Here is a 20,432-nt window from a genome sequence, read left to right as displayed (position 1 = left end):
AAATTCAGAGTTGTCACTCAAGTAAAAATTTTACTCACGTGAACATTTGCTCTTGCGTTTGGCCAACTTAAGCTACTTGTTACATTAAGAAAACCTAAGGGTTTCATTAATTTTAGCTTATGCATACCAACTGAGGAAATTTTGAAGTAAATGCGTGAGCAAACACTCAGAAAACTCATCTCAGACTTGTGCTTGAGAAAAAATTTTACTTGAGTGACGACTCTGAATTTCGCTCTAAGACTGTAAGACCCTTTATTGTAGAAAGCTAATATTTTACTAATGTTTTATAAGAGTTCTTTAATACTTAAGAGGGGGTGTCCCGTCACATAAACGACTCAACTAAATTGGTGGATAACTTTCGCATTTGTAAAGATAATCGAATGAAACAAATTTTATTATTTAGTTAATAAACAATAAACAAGCTTCTTAAAACTTTTTATTTTGATGAATTATATTGATGTATGCAGAAGTTACACCTGTCCAAACATTGCAAGGTCAAGAAAAATAACATAAACTAGCCGACCCCGCCCTCGAAATTCGAGCGCCAATTTCTTTATTTTTTTTTTATTTGCAACAACTTTAAACACAATTATACCAAAATAGTTTCATTATTTTGTATAGTATTTGTTGTTGCGATTAACTACACTTTTTGAAGACAAAATACACAGGTAGATATAATATACCTACTTTTTGATATTTTTTTAACCTGATTTAGATATTGTTGAACTACGTTTTAACTGCACTCAACTACGTAAAAAAAAGTATCGAAAAAGAAAGTGCAAAGTGTAATCCCCTTAATGCATTGTGTTTGCACCTTGCATTTTGCGATTCAATTCAACCTGTTTCATGTTCCATTCATTCAAATTCCATCATTCAATCATTCAACTTCCACCAACTTCACTCAAATTTTTCATTCACATCATTGATTGTATACTTTGTAGGTTCTCGTCTTAGCTTAGCTTGTAGAAGTTTAAATTTCCGGAAGGGAGGGCGTTATTTATCGCACTTCCAGTTTGGAATGATATTTGTGGTGGTTTCCATTAAAATTTTAATGAATGCGTTCAGATACTTACTAATGATTAAAGATAGGTTCACATTTATTAAAGGTGCGTTCACAACAACGTCGCACAACAACGTTTTTTTCATGTTAAAGTCTGGTACGCTGCTCGCGCTAAATTTTAGCTCCCATACAAATTATCGAAAAATTTTAGCCGAGCTAAAATGAGTCCCATACAAATTATCGATAACTTGTATGGGAATTTTATCTTGGCTAAAATTTAGCGCGAGCAGCATACCAGGCTTAAAGCCATAACTACAATGACCTAAAAAGTGCAAAAGTGGGAAATTTACAAAATTAAATTTTTGTTATTTCTTTCTAGCAATATTTGTTTTTGTAAAAAATTTTGGAAAAAACTACCAAAAATTTGGAAACCAAATAATAAGCTTTTTGCATCATTATTTTTTATTTTGTCGTCGTAAAAACTGTCATAAAATGAGTTTGAAATCTATCACTTTTTGACTTTTCGCAAAAAGTTCCCGTTGTAGTTATACTTTTAAAGCCTTAAGGCTTAACTACAATGACGTAAAAAGTGAAAAAGTGGGAAATTTACAAAAGTTAAAAAAATTTATTTCTTTCAAGCTCCAAAATGTCAGATAAGAACTTTTTTTTGAGTTTAGACATTTTTTGAGGATATTTAAAACCACAGTACACATAATAAGGTAATATATTCCGAACGTTGTCAAAATTTGTTTGTCAAAAATGAGCACCAATCTGTCAAATCGGCCTTTGATTTTTATATTTTGATCGCAGTAAACAGGAAATTTGTTTTTGTTTTAATTTATAAAATGTCATTTAAAATAATTATAAATTGAAAAATAACAAATTTTCTTGGTGTTTCTTCGCGGAAAATGGTCGATAATTGTTAAAAAATTAGTATTGTGCGTGGTTTTTCGGTTTTTGTGAGTTTTTCGTCGGTATTTTAAAACAATTAAGAATGCGATAGCTGACGTTGGTCGCCAAATTGTCATGTTTTGACAATTTGGCGACCAATGTCAGTTCGGAATATATTACCTTTTTATGTGTACTGTGATTTAAAACACCTGACGTGATACGCCAAAATAGACTTCGGATTCGGTTTCAGCGACCCAAAAACTATATAAAAAATTTAGTCGCAACCCCAGATAAAAACTTTTGTTTTTTTTTGGTTTTGACATTTTTTTGAGGATATCCCAGAAACAGGGCGAAATTGACTTCGAATCTGGATTCAGTGATCCAAAAACTATATGATTAGCATATTCGCACATCCAGATCAGAGAAAAATTTTTTTTGTTTTCATGACATTTTATGAGGTTATCTCGAAAACCTGACGTGATGAAGCAAAACGGACTTCGGATTCGGTTTCAGCGACCGACTATATGAAAAATTTAGTCGCAATCCCAGGTCAGAACTTTTATATTTTTTTATGTGGCTGCCCTACTAACAATTTTGCTTCTATAATGCTTTAAAGAAGCAACAATTGCATCTGTAAAGCTTTATCGAACCAAAATTGTTTGTCGGGTGTGTAATCATTCTGTGAGGCGCGTACTATTACACGATGCCTCTTGAGTCAAGGACTCAAATTTTACATTTATCTTTTGAATTAAAATTTGTTGTTGTTGTATTGCACCAAGAAGCAAAAAGAAATGTGATTGAATGTTGAAAAAAGAAAAAGTGGAAAAAGAAACGTCAAAAAAGAGTCTCGGACTCACGACCCACGACTCTCCGGTCGGATAATTTTTTCTTTCATCTTTTTTCTCTTTTGCACTCATTATGTTTAAAAAGAGTCGCGCCTCTTGAGGCTTCATGTAATTGCTGACAAATTCTTATGTTCTTTCAAGAGAGAAAAGGACGAAAATAGATTTCATTGGTATCAAAAGTGTTTACAAAAGATTGGATCTAGTAATAGACTCGATTTTAATAGAATTCGATTTTAACAAAAAAATTCATGGTAATAAAACAAACATCTTGCTTCTAAACTTAGATAACTAAAACAATGAAAGTTAACCATAGTTTACATGCGATCTTAAAACAACGCACCAATGTGAACCCACCTTAATGTTTTTTGATTTTCGCTGAATGCTTTCATTCATTCATTCAGTCATGAATGACATTTCATTCCAGTCCATTGGAAGTTTTCCAATAGATATTCCCAGTTGTTTTTGTTTTGCTTTGTTGTTTTTTTTTTTTACTAAAATATCGAATTTTATTTTAATCAATTTACCTATTTCGGTTAATAAAAACTTTATTAATTATGCATTCTGCGCATCTAGGGAACATTTGCTATCGGTCGGTATATAATTTATGTCCCTTCGGTTTTTGTGGGCCGCGGAGTTTGTACCACAAAATTCGCGTTCGCCGTTTTATTATATGATGTTCCGATGAATTTTTTTCTATAAAAAACAAAGTTTTAGTTTTTCAAAATAGCTTAACCTACTCCTTAGATTAATTCAATCTCAATCCAAAATAGTATTAAGAAAAATAAAATTTTTAGTCTGAGTAAGAAACAAACACAAAATAAATAGGTCGTACTAAAACAACGACCAAAATTGTCGCTTTTTATGCTCTCTAAATTACAATTGCTCAAATTATTATAACATCAAATATTTTAAGGCTTGTTTATTAACTAAATAATAAAATTTATTTCATTCGATTTATCTTTACAAATGCGAAAGTTATCCACCAATTTATAAACGTTGCAACGCGTTGAGCCGTTTATGTGACAGGACACCCCCTCTTAACACGAAGTCTTATAAAGTTCCTGAAGAGTAACTTTACGACCCCCTACTCCATACAATTTTTGGTTAACCTTGGGTGTGCTTACGAGACGGTATTTATTTGGGTTTTTTTTTAAATCTTTTAATACAATTAATTTCTTCAATTTTTTGGGACTTCTTACAATACTAAAAGAGGGGAAATAACGGTTGAAAAAAATTTCTGATTACTTAAATCGTAGACTCTGAGTTACATATTTATATTTTATTGTAGGTATAAAACTTCATTACGAACCTTAGAAATGTATTTAGTTTTATGTTCATAAATAAAAAAACAAATTTTAAAACAATGTGACTTGAATTAAATGACCCGAAGTGTTGTTATATAAAAAATGCTACATTTATGAAAGCATAAAAAAGTTTTCTTGGCGCCGTATAAACCATACATCTACACTTAATAACATATTCTTAGATCTAAGCATCATACATCTTAAAGATACATTATAAATACTTTCATCTAATTTATACACATATAACATCGCCAGGCGATGAGCTTTTGAGATCATTGCCATCTTCAAGGCTACACGTTTCCTTACCCTCAACCACCCTGTATTCGACAACTTCTTCGTCGTTGATATTTTCGGATGGTCACAACTGTTCACGTCACATAAACACATCCCCACTAACCGGACCTGTCACCTTTCTGGGTGTCGTTGGCACGCCATGCGGACAAGTTGTCCCTTTGCCGCTGGATTCGTCCTCGAATGTAACCATTTTTTCGCGAGGTTTCATTAGGATTTGTGGTGGGGGCGGTGGAGGTGGGGCGCACAGAATTGTCTGAGCCTGCAAATTATGACTGGTATTACTAACTTGAATTGGCGAACGTCTTGGCGGTGGCAGGGCTAGATCTCCTACACCTGATAGATTGAATTCACTTATGCTACGGGGCACAAAGTATTCCATGTGATTTTCAGGTACTCCAGTTGATCTACGAACTGGAGTATTGCGTTGGAAGGCCGACGAACGTCTCGGCAGAGAGCTATACTGTGTAAGTGTATGCTGAGCAAACAGCGGATTTTGATGGTTATTGGGCATGAGTTCGGCTTGGCGCTGTCAGGACTTTGGGGTCACCGACACAGACACCAAAGCAACGTCATCTGAAGCAGGGAGAACATGGTCTTGCACACTAAATTTGCGTAGCCAAAGAATTATTTCTGTCTGGATAAGGCTGAAGCACATAGCAACTACAGCCATCCCTATGAGAATATAACCAGATGCCAGGTAGAGACTCAGATTGCCCGTGGGAGCGAGGTCACCGAAACCGATAGTACCGAGAGATGTGAAGCAAAAATACAGTGACTCTAGGACACTCCAATTTTGCATTTTATGAAATATAACCGCTCCCAGGGTGACGTAGCATATGAGAACCATGATGCATATGGATATTGGTACACTAGGCGAAGTGGCTAGTTGATATGATGGCATTGTGTAATGATGAATCTTGCCTGCTGTATGATGAGCAAAGTGATTGGCTGCCGCACTGCTGGATGTATCCTGTGGAGGTGCCTTCGTTCCAGCGGTGCCACCTGAGTTTTTCGACCGAGTCTTCCGGAACAGACAACGCATTGCAGAAGATAATCCCTCGCCCATAGCAGAGAGATACAACAGGATAATAGGGATGCCAAAGAGGGCGTAGATTAAAGCGGCTATCCGACCCCACTGGGTTCGAGGAGATACACCGCCATAGCCTGCAAATAAAAAGAAATAGACAAGAAAAAAGAGAATGAAAATCTTCGAAAAACGATTAAGAAGACAGATAATGGAAATTGGTTTGGAGTTAAGAAATTTTTCGTTTGCAACTTTGTTTCATGGCTTTTTTTCAAGACTTTTTTGTTGCGTAAAAAAGAGACAAATTATAGTATTTTGGTTTTTTTTTTGTCTGTGATTGGGACCAAGACAAATTGGTTTTGCTAAGTTCTACAAATTTCCCGACAGGTACCAGAATCTATTGATTTATTTCCAGGATTTGAGATTTTTTTCCTTTAAAGGGAGAAGTTTTTTTTACTATATGAAAATGTAATTAACGTAACTTTGCAACTTTGAAGGTTTTAATGGAAGTTTGTGAAGTTAAATAAAAAATTGGCAAGAAAAGCTATTTAAAAAAGTTAAGTGGAGGTATTGTTTGCCAGGTTTCTTTAAAGATTTTTTGTGGAAAAGATGTGTAACGGATAAACCATTATAGGATCATAGTATTTGGAATTTTTTATGTTAACCTACTGATTATATTATATGTATATACAATACATATACTTATACATATATGTAAATGAATAACAAATATTTTTGTCTAATACTTTCAACACTGCTTTTGAGAAAACTAATGTACTCGTATGTATTAACAAAACAAAGATGGCAGTCTAAAGTTTAGTGCATTTGTAGAAGTTTTGTATTTTATACAGAAATTCCTGAACACATAGTACGATAACTTGGGCGCCAGGATTTGATAACGTTTTGTTGTAGAGGAGTTCAATACAATCATTTGTTACTATAATAGGGGGGTCTATTAAAATAAAAAAAATTATTAAAAAACAACTGCAACACTTACAGTTATAAATGATACCATTTTCAAAAGGCGGAATTGTACATTTAATTTTAATTTTTAAGTCATTATATTTCAAGCAATTGTTTTTGAAATAATCGATTTCAAAATAGGCGAACATTTTTTTTTTAAACTCATTAATTACTATTTTTGTCCAGAATATGAATTTTAGTAAAAAAAATTGAGTCATGCAGATAACTGCCTCAATTGATTCCTTATCGAACAGTGAAAACTATATGTTTCTATGCCTCCTAGGTTTTGAGAAAATTGAAAAATGAATAGATAATTTGAAAAAGAAAAATCTGATAAAATTATTTTTCAAATTTCTCAAAACTTAGAAGGCATAGAAACATATAGTTTTTACACTGAGCGAAAAGCCACCATAAAATCAATGAAAACCACATTGATTTAACTATTATGATATGAATGATTTTGCGTTGAAGATGAACATTTTAAAATCAACGTAGTAAAAAGGTCAATTTTTTATGGTTTCGTATTTTAAAGTCACCTAAATCAAAGTAGTTCATCTTTGAAACAAAGACGTTTCAACTTCAAATTATTTTTTCCCTCAGTGTACTGTTCGATATGGAATCAATTGAGGCAGTTTTCTGCATGACTAAATTTTGTATTAAAATTCACATTCTGGACAAAAATAGTAACTAATGAGTTTTTTTAAAATTTTGTTTCGCTTATTTTTAACATGGAAATCGATTATTTCAAAAACAATTGCTTGAAATATATTGATTTAAAAATTAAAATTAAATGTACAATTTCACCTTTCGGAAATGGTATCACTTATAACAATGAACGTATCCTGTTTTTCGAATTCGAATGTTAAAAATAATATTGCAAAAAATGTAAAAAAAAAAAAACATTCAAATTAATACTCGAATTGGTCAGTCTTTGGTGATTTTAGCTAGTTATTTGTTAACAAAAATAATGTATCACAGCTTTTAAGCTAATAAAATTTAATTTGAGCCAGATTAGGTAAGACTTTATGGCTACAAATATATTCCTTTTCAAATATCATTAATATTGTCGAAATGAAGTAGGTAGTTCTTTCAACAATGTTTTTTATGCCATTGTCAGTGTTAAATTTCGTCCATAAAAAGTAAAATATTTTTCAATTTTGGTTCCAATGCTGTTTGTATATTGATACACATGAAAACTGGATTTTTTACAAAGAAAAACTACCATGGGAATCAGTCACTGTTGCATTTGACATCTAAGTTGCTTTCCCTTACATATGTATGTTTTTTGAAAATTCTTGGCTTGGAAAAATCTAAGAATTTTCTGAAGATTCATATTAATTCAATTTTGATCCTTTCTTGCAGACCAAGTGCTATCCATGCCTTTGGATACTTTTTAATTCGTCTAAAAATGATGTCCATATTAACATAAATTAAATTACAAAAATCTGATTTTAAACATTGACTGACAATCTTGCTCATAATAAAGTCTATATATTGTTTAAATTATAAAGTTTGCTCATTCGGTTATACCATAGTTTGTTCTATGAAAGTCAATATGTACGAGTTCAAATCTTTAGTTGAATTTTAATAGTTTAGCAACAAGAAGTAATATTATGCAAGCCTTTAATTAAGATAAGACAATTTCTACCAATTATTTAAAAACTGATTTTATTTGGATTCAAATATTTAAATTAACAAATAACTTTTATGTCAGTTTATTTTCTTTTTCCCTGCCTTCGAGGTCTCATCACATTGATTTGAAGAAAATTAAAAAAAAAAACTTTAATTTTCTTTTGAACAGACATTTCTTTGATACATAGATACTCCCCTGAGAGGCATGTCATTGATTTGAAGATACAGTAGTCCCTCGATAATGTGAACTAATTAAAACAAGGCGTTTTCGGATTTTAGAGGGATTCACATTACTGGAACTTTTTCCAATTGCCATTTAACTGATTAAAACATTCTTAAAACCAATCAATATTACAGTTATTTTTAGCTCAGTTTAAGCCTGTACTGAATAAAGAAAAATTAAATAAAATACAAGTAATAAGAGGTAAACTCCATTTCGAAAACTGAAAAAAAATCATAAGAATCCTTAAAATCAATTCTTCTTAAAAAAAACGTTAAAAAACTTCGTATAAAAAGATTTAAAATGTTAGCACAAAAATCTCTAGCCTGCAGCTGCTTTCAATATCTTAAGAAATGTCAAGACAAATAACAGTTATCCACTTTTCAGACCTATACAAAGATTGCGTGCACGAACGAGAAAAAACATGCAAGCTTTTGCAAAGGAAATTCACATTATAGAGTCTAAAAATTTTCGAAATTCACATTACAGAGATGATACTGAAAATTTTTGGCGATTCACATTTTAGAGAAATTAGCATTATCGGTAATTCACATTATCGAGGGACTACTGTATTTCTCTTTATATCAAGTTAATGTGAATAACGGCCTCAATTTCAAAGAATTTTTTTTCGTGCGAAATTAATCTGGATTTCTTTCTTAAAAGTTAATTTCCTTTTAAACCCATTCATTCTTTCTATTTAAATTCAATTAACGCTTTATAAAAAAAAAAGCAATATCAAAGGTCCTTAAAACCCACTTTTATATCCAAATAGATCCCTATCCAATACACTTTTTTCATTCCCTTCGGCCTGAAGAAGACAAACTATTGCGTGATGATATCTCTTTCCACTTAAGTGCACCATAAGGCCAGCCGATAAAATGTTTATCTTCTTTTTAGAGACCAATAATATATCCTCATGTGTTAAGTGCTTTTCCTGCCACACACAGACTCACAAAATAAATTGTTTTAATAGAATGCGATTAAGCCTATGGATAGGTTCCTGTCGCCATATGTTTCAATTAGTTTGACCCAAATTATTGCCACAAACTATATTAACAACAAACAACATAAAATAAAACACAAAAAAAAAACAGAACAAATTCAAATTTCCTTTTATACCAACAATTTAATCTCTAAGATAAAATCTCCCATTAGTCGTCATCACTTAACAAAAATTTCATTAAAAATTACGCATGCAAAATGCAAATGATAATACTTTCATCTGCAAAACTTCAAAATTTAATTAAACGTGATTATATAGGCAAAAGCACAAACCAACAAATTGTTGTTTCCCTCGATATTATTGGCTCAACATTTCCGGCTCGTAATTCTATTTATTGTATGCTATGTAGTTGCTAGTGTTTGCAACCCTGAACAAAAATTCGTTCAAAATCCAAAGCTAGAAGCAGAAGTATTCAATGTCCTTACTTCCAATGACAAGCAGAAAACGGCCAAACAAAACGACCACATTTTGGCATATTATCAGTGTGATTATGCTTTTCTCTTGCCATCGACAATGTGCGTGTTTCATATGTCGTCCTTTGTCGTGTGTGTCGTCATTGTCATTTGTGTTCGAAGTATCCATGTATCTGGACCACTATACAACGAAATTAACTCCACAATCAATAAGCATAAATTAAGATTATATCAAATCATCATACAAAGTACCAATTTATGCAGTTATGCACAGATTCCTTTGGGCGGTGTTCGGTGTCTGCTACTGCACAATGGAGATTATATAAAAACTGCCTGCCTAAGTATTTTACGTTGATTCCTTAACTCGTAATCAAAACTGTCGCCAAAGCTTAATATTAGGGTGAATTAGAGTAACGGGCAATTGAAAGTTACCGTTGTGATAAAGTTACGAAACGGGCTTATATGAAAAACAAGAAGAATAGCATAATCCTGGAAAATCGCATAATGGTGGAGAAAGAAAAAAATACGCTTTGTAGTTGAATGAATCCCAAAACGATTTTGTTCTTAACTAAAAGAAAAAGGTATGTACCAGGCATGGAAAAGTCGATACAACTGTATCGAATTCGATACAAATGAGTTTGCTCGAGTACAAAAATACAATTCGTTTAAATTCGATACAATTATTTTGCATCAATCTAAGATTTAAAAAAAGAGGAAACCGAAAGTTTAAAAAAACGAGAGATCTATTTGTTTAAGTTTTAATTGAATTCCAGATTTTTTGAATTAAAATAAATGTTGCGATTTGAGACTACACTCAACCTTGTTTTTTTGAAAATATTTATAAAACTGATCAAGTTGTTCTATTTTTTCGACATTCATCAGTAAATATTGAAAATGTTGTTGGAATCTGAGACTTATCAAGTCGAAATGCAAAAACTGAATTCACTATCTTATAAATTCAGGAAATGCAGACTTTTAAATGGAATAGTCATGTTAGTGTGGATTAAAGTTCGTGAACTTCAAAGAAAACACGTTTGTCTTTATGCTGGAAATGTGTTCACATTATATCTTTTTAAAAAGTTGTGGTAATTACCGAGTATTTCAAGTCTGTAAAACTAATTTTAAGTTCAAAAGTGAGTCATTACCTAAAAACAACAATTTTATTGCACTTTTAATTTAGGTCTCCACGATTTTTGCATTTTTTTCAATTTTTTTAATACATAGTGTTTTGTGAATAAGTACTTTTCCCCATATTTATCTATACCGCAATTAAATAAATATTTCAATTTTACGCAGAAAATAATTAAATGTATCTTAATGGAAAATTTAAGAGTTTTTGCAGAACTTATTTGCAACAGCATGCCACTTCTAAAACAAACATACTTGTCCTTTTTTGTCATATGGAATCACCAAAAACACTTAACTACGATGTTTGAGGTAAATTGTTTCCGACATACAGAATTTTGTTCCCAATCTAAAATTTGCCCATAGTTACGGTGACCACCAGTTAATTATTATAATGAACCGTTCATTATTTGAAGTACATACATGTTCATATTAAATTGTATTACATATCGATAACTTCTAGATGGATGGAAAGTTTAAAACATTTTATAAAAAAAAAAACAAACAAAACATTTTAAAATATTTAGAATTTGACTTGTGTTTCCCGGGAAGTTTTTCAACTCTCAAATAATAATTAATGAATGGACAAATGAAAAACACCAAATAGATGTCGAAACTATTAAACTACTAAACTTTACTACTATGAGCCAATAGGTCTGTTTAATGAATCTGATCGAGACATAAAAGTACAGAAAAGATTGGAAAAGTACAAATGAATGAGAAGTGTCAAGCAGCATCTGATTTGTTTTTTTTGAATATAAATATGATAAAATTAATAAAAAAGCAAAACCTCAATCCTTGTATTTTCTTTTACGGAATTATTATTGGTAAAAAACACAAATAAACAGAGTAAAAACTTGTTTTTTTTTCAAAATTTTAGTTTTCAATTTTTAATACAATAACTTATTTAATTTTGTTCACCTTAAAACCACAAAAAATAATTTTTTAGTTCAGTGTAAGAATCGTTGATTTTTCGATGTTGCTCGTTTGCCCAACGTTAGCCCAACATTTTTTAACTAAATCCCAACATTTTTTCAAAAGTTAAAAAAAAAAAATTTTTTCATTTCAGAAACCGAAAAAATTAAAATCGTTAGTAAGCCCAGGGGTGGAATCGTAAAAATTGATAGTCAGTAGCCGAATTTGTGATAATCAAATGTAATCAAAACTGATCACTAAAAACTTTTGTTAAATTTGCATCACTCGAATGTACGAAAATGGCACACGTTTCTGTCAAATTTCCATTCATAAACAATTTTTTACTTGCTCTATAGGGCAAATTGGTTTCGTGTCGAAAAAAACATTTGAGGTATTAATCAAAACCAACATTACGATGATGGAGAAAAAAAAATTTGAGGTTTTAATCAAAACCAACATTACGATGATGGAGAAATAAAAAAAAGTGGGTCTCGCAATTCCGTCCGTGCGTCTGTACGTCTGTGCGGTTGTGCGTCCATCTGTACACATTTCCACAGCCTAAACGGGTGGACGGATTTTCTTCAAATTTGGTACAGATGATTTTTATGGAATTCTGAAAGTTGTTTTTTTTGTTTTTTCTATATCTCGCTTAGAAAGTGTACCTCCCATACAAATTTTTCAATTCAAACCAAATAACTCAAAAACGGCTCTAACGATTTTGATTAAACTTTGCGGACGTAATATTCGGAGAATTTGCAACAAAACTGCATATTTAGTTTTTCTCAAAAAAGTCAAAAAAGTGTACCTCCCATACAAATTTTTCAAATTTTACAAAATAACTCGAAAATGGCTCTAACGACTTTAATTAAACTTTACAAATGTAATATTCAAAGCAATTGCAATAAAACTGCATTTTTATTTTTTCAAAAAAAGTCAAATAAAAAAACATTTTTTTTCGGCTCTTCCCCAACATCAACAAAATTTCTTTAATTTTATACAGAGGCAGCTCTTAAAATCTACAAGTAAACTAACATAAAAGTGTTTTAAACTGCAAGAGCAAGTACGTGCGACCCCAGTCGTGCATTTAATTTTATTGTGTTCTCGTTTTGTTTTTCTTCAGTTTGTGCTTTATTTTGTGTTTTATTGAACTAATTAACAATAATTAAATTATTACCAATTGTTTTGTCGACTGTAACATTTAACAAGTACGGAAGCGTTTAATATGTGTTTAATAAGAAGTGTTCTTTAGAAAAGAAAAAAATACACCTACGTAAATGAAAAAAAAACATCATTGAAAAAAAATTTATTGAAACTCACCAAAATTTGCGATTATTGCATCTCAAAGGATTTGATTTGAACAAATGAACTCAAAACTCAAATGGTTAACCAAAAATCGACGAGAAAAAAGGCAGTCTTGAAATGCATTGCAGCAAAAAAAAACATCTTAGGTGCTTGTTTTGCAGATAAAAGTAATAATAATAATAATTGTGTATTGATGAATTCATACCACATACGACATTAAAATAAAAGATTTAAATACTAATTTGTTTATTTAATTGTGTTTTGGCTTTGAAATTGAGAGAAAAGTATATTTTTGTATGAAAGTGATAGCAAAATGGGTGTCACAAGAAAAAGTCATAAAAATGTGATAATCACATGTGACAATCACCCTACGCAGACCGATTTATTTTCGCTATCCTACCCTTAGGCCATGTGTGAATTTTGACATTTGTATGTCTGTTGAATAAAAAATGTATCTTCGGCTAAATTTAGCTGTGTGAATTGGGATACATTTCTGAAATGGCAAAATATTTTTTTTAAGTTGCAATACAAAAGAATTAATGGCGTCTAAGACTTTTAAAAATATTTACAATTTACAAGCATCCACCAAGCGATGTAATGTGAATTTTATTTTTGCGCTTACATTCAATAACAATTTTTTTTCATCATCAATAAAGTGGAATAATGAAAAATATTGATTTTCCCTAAAACACACTCATAATGTTGTATTACTTTCCCAATTATCTTTCTTTATTTTCAGTTTTTGATTATTTATTAAACAAAAATTAATAAAACCTTCTGCAAAAAATGTATCCTCTGAAGATAAAAATTTAACCGGGTCTCAGAGCAGGGTAAATTTTTGACAGCTGATTTTTTTTAGTGTTAAAAATTTAGCCCCGGCTTAATATCTAACCCAATTCACACACGGCCTTAGTTTAAAAATTTATGGAAAGATTTATAAAAAAAAGGTACGCATACACCACAGTGACCTTCTTAATTTATAATTTGGAAAAAAATAAGTCCACTGGTGTGGGCACTGCTTCTCAAATATTATTTATTTGACTTAGAATTCTTACTTGATTGAATGTTGTCCACATAACATTTATGTTAAGAAGCTTAAGTTGATTTGTTTTATTTCACCTTAAAAATTAAATCGGGTCACTGTGGTGTATGCGTACTATTTTTATCCTCAGTGATAAATCAACGATTTTTACATTTAAGGAAAAAATATTTTTTGTGGTTTTTGAGGTGAAAATAATAATGCTTCTACAATTTTTATATAAAGAGTAGGATAGCGAACCTTTGAGCAAACAAACAGCCAAGTCTTAAATTTGACATAATTGTACTTATAATAATTGTTTGTATTTTTTGTTTGTTTTTGTTTCTTACAATTCAGTTTCTTTGTTGTAGTGAGCTTAGACTAAGCTGCAACATATTGTATACATGTATACAATCAAAGGCTCATCATAAGTGTATGTGTAGGTGGTAGGTAGGCAAATACATATCCATATGTACAATGTACTTGTACATATACAATATACATAGTAGATACATACATGTATGTATAAGATGAATATCCATAAAAATACACATTTTTTTTTTTCAAAATTTTGAGTTTGAAAATATATTTTTCAAAAACTGTCCCTCAAAAAAGCTTTTTTTAAAAAACAAAATAAAAGAAGAACTTATATTGGCTTATATATTTTGTTTTTTTTTTTTTTTTTAACTAAGTCAAGAAAAACTGCCTTTCTTAGCTGGACGAAGGAGAATAGACCCCCATCTCCTAGGATTATTTTCTTGTCTTGACCCAACATACATGCTCTAACATTTGAGATCCTCCTTTCCAAACGTCTTCTTTATAAAAATGATGTGAATCTTAAAATGGTTCGTATGTATAAATTATAAAAGTCGTTCCTCTCCAAAAAGAAAAATGAATTAAAAAACTAAACTATCACTATAACCAAAACATACCTATATAAACAAAACAAAAAAAACGGTCCCAAAACGTATCCTTTTCCCCTATTAACGTAGGCATTTTGACTTTGCACTTAGTGACACACTTCCACACATTCGTACATAAATTTGAGAAAGAAATGCGAATGATATAGAATAGAAGCATTCGGGTCTGTTCACCCATAAAAGACTATTCTACCAGTAGATTTATTGAATCATACTTTTCCGGTTTGACATTGTTAGGGTCCTTTCTCCTGCTGCTTTTGTATTTTTAGCTCCTGCTGTTATTGGTGTTCCGGGAAAACAGAAAATAAATTAGAACACATAAAGTCAAGCAGGAGACGAAGCGAAAATCCGAATACGACACACAAGAACTCCAAAAAAGAGAAGCAAAAAAAAAACAAGGGTGTGGAAATTAAGCGTGGAAATTGTTCTCTTTAGAGGGCATTGTATCTTCGACATGTTGACAAATGCACACCATTGACATATATTTCAATATTTAACACACACTAAGAATTTGACAAAGGAATCTTAGCTTTTTCATTTATTTTTTTTTTTGCTTCTAGTTGAATGTAGTTTGTATTTCAATTAGAGAAAAATGACAGAAGAAAAATAAAAGAAAATATATAAGGAAGATGGCTAAGAACACAGAAACGACAGTCATCATCATTAGGGATATCAAATGAACTAGTACTTCAACTTTTAAAAAGACAAAAAGGAAGGCGACTATGACGACAAACGAAAGAATCATCATCAGTTTGAGCTTGAAAGGATGTCAGCCTGCTCAGAAGAAACTGGGGTTTATAATATAGGCTCATGCCTTAGTTTCAGAGTTGGAATTAAGAAAGCATAGGCCTCGAGAACACAAATTAATTGTTAATTTGTGGTCACTATACCAGCTTCCAATATATCGAAAACTTTTTCACCAAAGGATGTCCTTTAATCAATATCAATATCAAGCGAATGTTAATTTCATTTTCTGATGTTTAGTGTTTGGATCTTATATTTTATTCAGTGATTTAAAAAATAAAGTAAAAAAAAGACATAATCTGATCTCCCAGGAGATTACACTTTCAGAGCTTTTGTACAAATCCGACTCTGCTTTGTTGAAAGTCCTCCAATCTCAAATATAAAAAAAAACGCTAGATGACTTTTCCTCCTCAATTTTATTCGGTCTTCTGGGAACTGGGAGTCAGTATAGGTATAGTATAGAAGTCAGGGAGAGTGCATTCTTAATGGGTTTGATGAAGACGAAGAGCACACAAGAGAACGCAAAAGGGCAGTTTTTTTCAGGAAGAATGGAATTTATTGGACGGATTCCAGGAAGTTGTTATAAGATTAAAATAACAAAATCGAAAAAAATCGAAATTTTATAAAATTTGGGTTTTTCGGTAATAAAAATCAATATTTATGGCAGCAGTGGCAGGCATTTTCTAAATAAACCTAAGAACAAAGAAAATTTCTGCTGAGGTAGAGTAGAGGGTACTCTTAATGACGAAAGCAAAACAACAATAAGAACAAGAAACACAAAACAAAACACTGATTGGATTTAATACTTACCAATGGTTGTGATAAGAGTGAGTGAGTAGAGAAAGGCTGAAGCGTAAGACCATTTGTGTCCTGTAGGCAGCATCAATTGGACACCGGGTTGTTGCACTTTTGACTGACGCACAGCACGGAGAAGAGTGTCCTGGAAAATAAAATGGAGATGTTTTTAAAAAGTTTAATTTTACTTGTCATTAAAAAAGATGTAAAAAAAAAGAATGTAAGCTTGCGACTCGAAAAAGAAAAAGATGGATCTACCGTCATACTAAAAGATGTTTTAATTCCAACTTCATTCTTTTTAATTGTGAATTCATTCAATCAGGAGATTTCTTGAAATTTTTCCAGCAATTGTATTAGATATTAATCGGTATTTCGAAGGAAGCTGATGACGACAACTACTAGCGAAATCAGTTTCGTCTCCAACACGAAGTTTTGAAATGTTTTTGACGTGAATAGACATTAATTTCTTTGCGGGAAACCGTATCGAATTTTTCGTTAATTTTATTTAAAGTAAACTTTATTGATTTAATCCTTCTTCTTACCTGAACAATAAATTTTACAGATAGCAGTTAACGCAGACATGGCATTTTGTATAATGCGATTTTATATTCTTTAATAAGGATTATTGTTTTGAATTTTAATGATTAGGTATGTCAAAATATATTTCTGTTTGGAAAGTTTTGTGGGTTTTGGTACCTGATTAAAAATTAAAAACTATTATAACGAACAATTTATTTGATAAGATTGTGGCACATAAAATACATAATTAGTGAATTCCAACATCAAGTAGCATTTATCAATCATTTTGGTGTTTTTTTTTTTGACATCTGTCAAGTTAGAACAACAGTTTTTAAATTAAATTCTGTTGTTGTAAAGGACATTTAGATGTAAGTGATAAAAATAGAAATTTGTGAGTAAGGGCTAATTTTTCAATAGTCAGATAAACCTTAGATAGAGCTTATTCATAGGAATAAAAGTTTTTTTTTTATATTGACATTTATTCTTCTGATAGTCTAATAGACCGAGAGCCAAGAGCAGATTTCTTGCGTGAGAGGTAACCACTTAAAATTTATAGATAACCAACGCCACAACAAATATAACAAATATACCAATGGCAGACATTTTAAGTGGGGCCAAACCCCCGGCAGACTGTCCCGTTTTTTTGCGTTTTTTTAGACTTTGGGATAACCACATAAAATTAATCGCATCCTGTAGCGGTGGACTCCCTGATAACAAAAATACCCATGGCAGACATTTTAAATGGGGCCAAACCCTCGGCAGACGGTTTTGAAAATGCAGTTTTTCTGAAAATTGATTCATTTAGGGTAACCACTTGAAATTAGTCGCATCCTGTAGCGGTGGACTCCCTGATAACAAAAACACCCATTCTGTAGGAAATTAAATTATCTTCAAGATTGCTATACATTTTTTTCTGCTAGGTCCAATAATGCGCGAGTTATGTGAAAAAGTAAAATAAATACATTTTCAGAAACACTGCATTTTCGGGAGCGTCTGCCGGGTGTTTGGCCCCATTCAAAATGTCTGCCATGGGTGTTTTTGCTATCAGGGAGTCCACCGCTACAGGTTTATTTGGTCTGAGCTTACCCCCCCCCCCCCTCATCCTTTCTGCTTAAAACTCTAGAAAGAATGATAGATATCCATCTAAGACAGGAAATAGAACAATGTCTGCTCTCTAAGGCACAACATGCTTACACTAAGGGGAAATCGGTGGAAACAGCTCTCCATTCTTTGGTTAGTACCATTGAATATTCCCTACAATACCAAGAATACACTCTGTCGCTTTTTTAGACATAGAGGGTGCGTTCAATAATGTCAGGAACTCAGCAATCATGAATGCTCTAGACAATCTCAAAATAGAAGACCCACTTAAGAACATGATAGACATCATGCTTAGCAGCAGGATTATCAGTTCAGAAATGGGTAACTTCAAAAAGCGTAGAGCAGCCAACAGAGGGACCCCTCAGGGAGGGGTCTTATCACCTCTCCTATGGAACTTGGTAGTCAACGAACTGCTGCTAGACCTAGAAGGAGAAGGTTTTAAGGTTATAGCCTACGCGGATGATGTGGCAATTGCCGTTTCGGGCAAATACCCACAGACACTTGCAGAACTGCTACAAACAGCTTTAAACAAACTAATTCGATGGACTAGAGGATGTGGATTGGATATTAATCCCCACAAAACGGAACTTGTCCTCTTCACGAGGAAATACAAGATTCCAGACTTCAAACTCCCTACAATTAAAGATGTAACACTTACTCTATCCGATCAAGCTAAATAACTAGGACTCATTTTTGATTAAAAAAACTGACCTGGAAGCTCAATATTGAAGAAAGGGTTAAGAAAGCCAACGTGGCACTCTTTTCATGCCAAAAAGCCATTGGCGGCAAATGGGGCTTTTCTCCTAACATTGCACACTGGCTATACATATCGGTCATAAGACCAATACTTACATACGGGATGGTAGTCTGGTGGACTGCACTGGACAAAGCGATAAACTTAAACAAGCTTATCAAAGTCCAAAGGTCAGCTAGTATGTGCATAAGCTGTGCTCTAAGGTCAACCCCTTCTGACGCCCTCGACATACTACTAAATCTCACACCCCTAGACATTTTCAGCAAACAAGTAGCAGCAAGCTCAGCTACTCGTCTAAAAGCGACCCTTCAGTGGACCAGTAATCATATTGGCCACACTTACATTATAAACAACTTCGGATTCATTCCGGATCGTTTAGACTATACCACACCTCAATTGGTGTTCGATAATAATTTCCAGAACTCTATTCCCTCCAGAACTGAATGGGAGGACCTTAGCACTCTGGACAATGACTCTTTACACTTCTATAGGTACTGACGGTTCATAAACCAGCGAAGGTGAAGGAAGTGGTATATTCTCGGAAAAACTGAATCTCAGTCTTTTCTTCCGCCTACCAGACTAATGTAGCGGGTTCCAAGCTTCCAAGAAAACGTAATATCCAACACGGATATTCGGATCTTCTAGGGCAGCCAAGCAGCTATTAAATCTCTTGCCTCTGTCACTACAAATTCAATCACGGTCCTCGACTGTCAAACATCTCTAAGGAAGATGTCTGAGCAGTTTAACATTCAACTCTTATGGGTGCCGGGACATAGTGACATTCGAGGCAATTGCAGGGCAGACGAACTTGCCAAACAAGGAACAATCACTCCTCTACAACCAGAAAGGAACAATATAGGAACACCTATGGCTACATGCAAAATTATGCCAAAGCAGGACGCTTTAGAGAAAACCAACCTCAGATGGACTCAGAGCAGCGTTACCGTTGAAAATTTTTGAAAGGTCGCTAAAAAAGTCGCTTTCAGTAAAAAAAGGTCGCTAATCTAAAAAATTCAAAAAAGTCGCTTTTTTGTCGAAAAAGTCGCTATATGAAAAAAAAGTGGCTAAACCGTTTTCATATGTTTTTACATAGAAAAATAAACACAAGTTTTCTTGAAACAAAGTTTTTATTAACAACAAAAAATTAACAAAATTAGAAACTAAAAACTGGTCGCTGCAAAGCCGGTTTACGGACGATGATTTTACGTTATACGTCATAAGAAAACAGGTCATGTGCTTTTGTTATAAAAATATGATCTAATAATTATTTATTTGCCAACATTCTTGTAAAAAAAATTATAAGATATAATAAATCTTATAGTAAAGTACTTAAACTAAAGATTAAGACCTAACATATATATGTATAACTGTATGATTTGTGGAAAAACGGAATAACTTTTTGAATTCTATCATAATTTACAAGAAAAAGCTAAATTAAATACCTTTTTTTTCTCTTCTCATTATACCAATTTTTGTATATGAAAAACTTATAGAAAAATTACGCTATTAAAAAGTTTAATATTTTTTCTAAGGAATAAGGCCATACTTAGATTTTTACAATGCGTAAAAGGTAAAAAATCCATTTTTGTTATATAAATTTTATTGTTTCCGCTGTAAATATTCATATCAACCATGTCTGCACGACATCTA

The 20,432-nt window shown here is 32.2% G+C and overlaps 2 protein-coding genes across 6 annotated transcripts in view; both read right to left on the bottom strand.

Annotated features, from left to right (window-relative positions):
* Positions 1–502: 502 nt before the first annotated feature.
* Positions 503–4,845, bottom strand: LOC129919674 (uncharacterized). Its single transcript, XM_056000643.1, has one exon. The coding sequence runs from the start codon at positions 4,843–4,845 to the stop codon at positions 4,414–4,416; it is 432 nt and encodes a 143-aa protein (XP_055856618.1). The 3' UTR covers positions 503–4,413.
* Positions 4,846–4,863: 18 nt separating this feature from the next.
* LOC129919673 (potassium channel subfamily K member 18-like) overlaps positions 4,864–20,432 on the bottom strand; it is a 119,466-nt gene continuing 103,897 nt past the window's right edge. For all 5 annotated transcript variants that reach the window (XM_056000639.1, XM_056000638.1, XM_056000641.1 and 2 more), the window contains 2 exons: positions 16,424–16,553; positions 4,864–5,498 (listed from right to left, as the gene is read on the bottom strand). In XM_056000639.1, coding sequence (XP_055856614.1) covers positions 4,864–5,498; positions 16,424–16,553 — 765 coding nt within the window. The remainder of the gene's footprint in view (positions 5,499–16,423; positions 16,554–20,432) is intronic.

The sequence above is a fragment of the Episyrphus balteatus genome, chromosome 4, assembly GCF_945859705.1.
Source record: "Episyrphus balteatus chromosome 4, idEpiBalt1.1, whole genome shotgun sequence".
Classification (NCBI taxonomy): domain Eukaryota; kingdom Metazoa; phylum Arthropoda; class Insecta; order Diptera; family Syrphidae; genus Episyrphus; species Episyrphus balteatus.
This window is presented reverse-complemented; position numbering and strand designations above follow the sequence as displayed.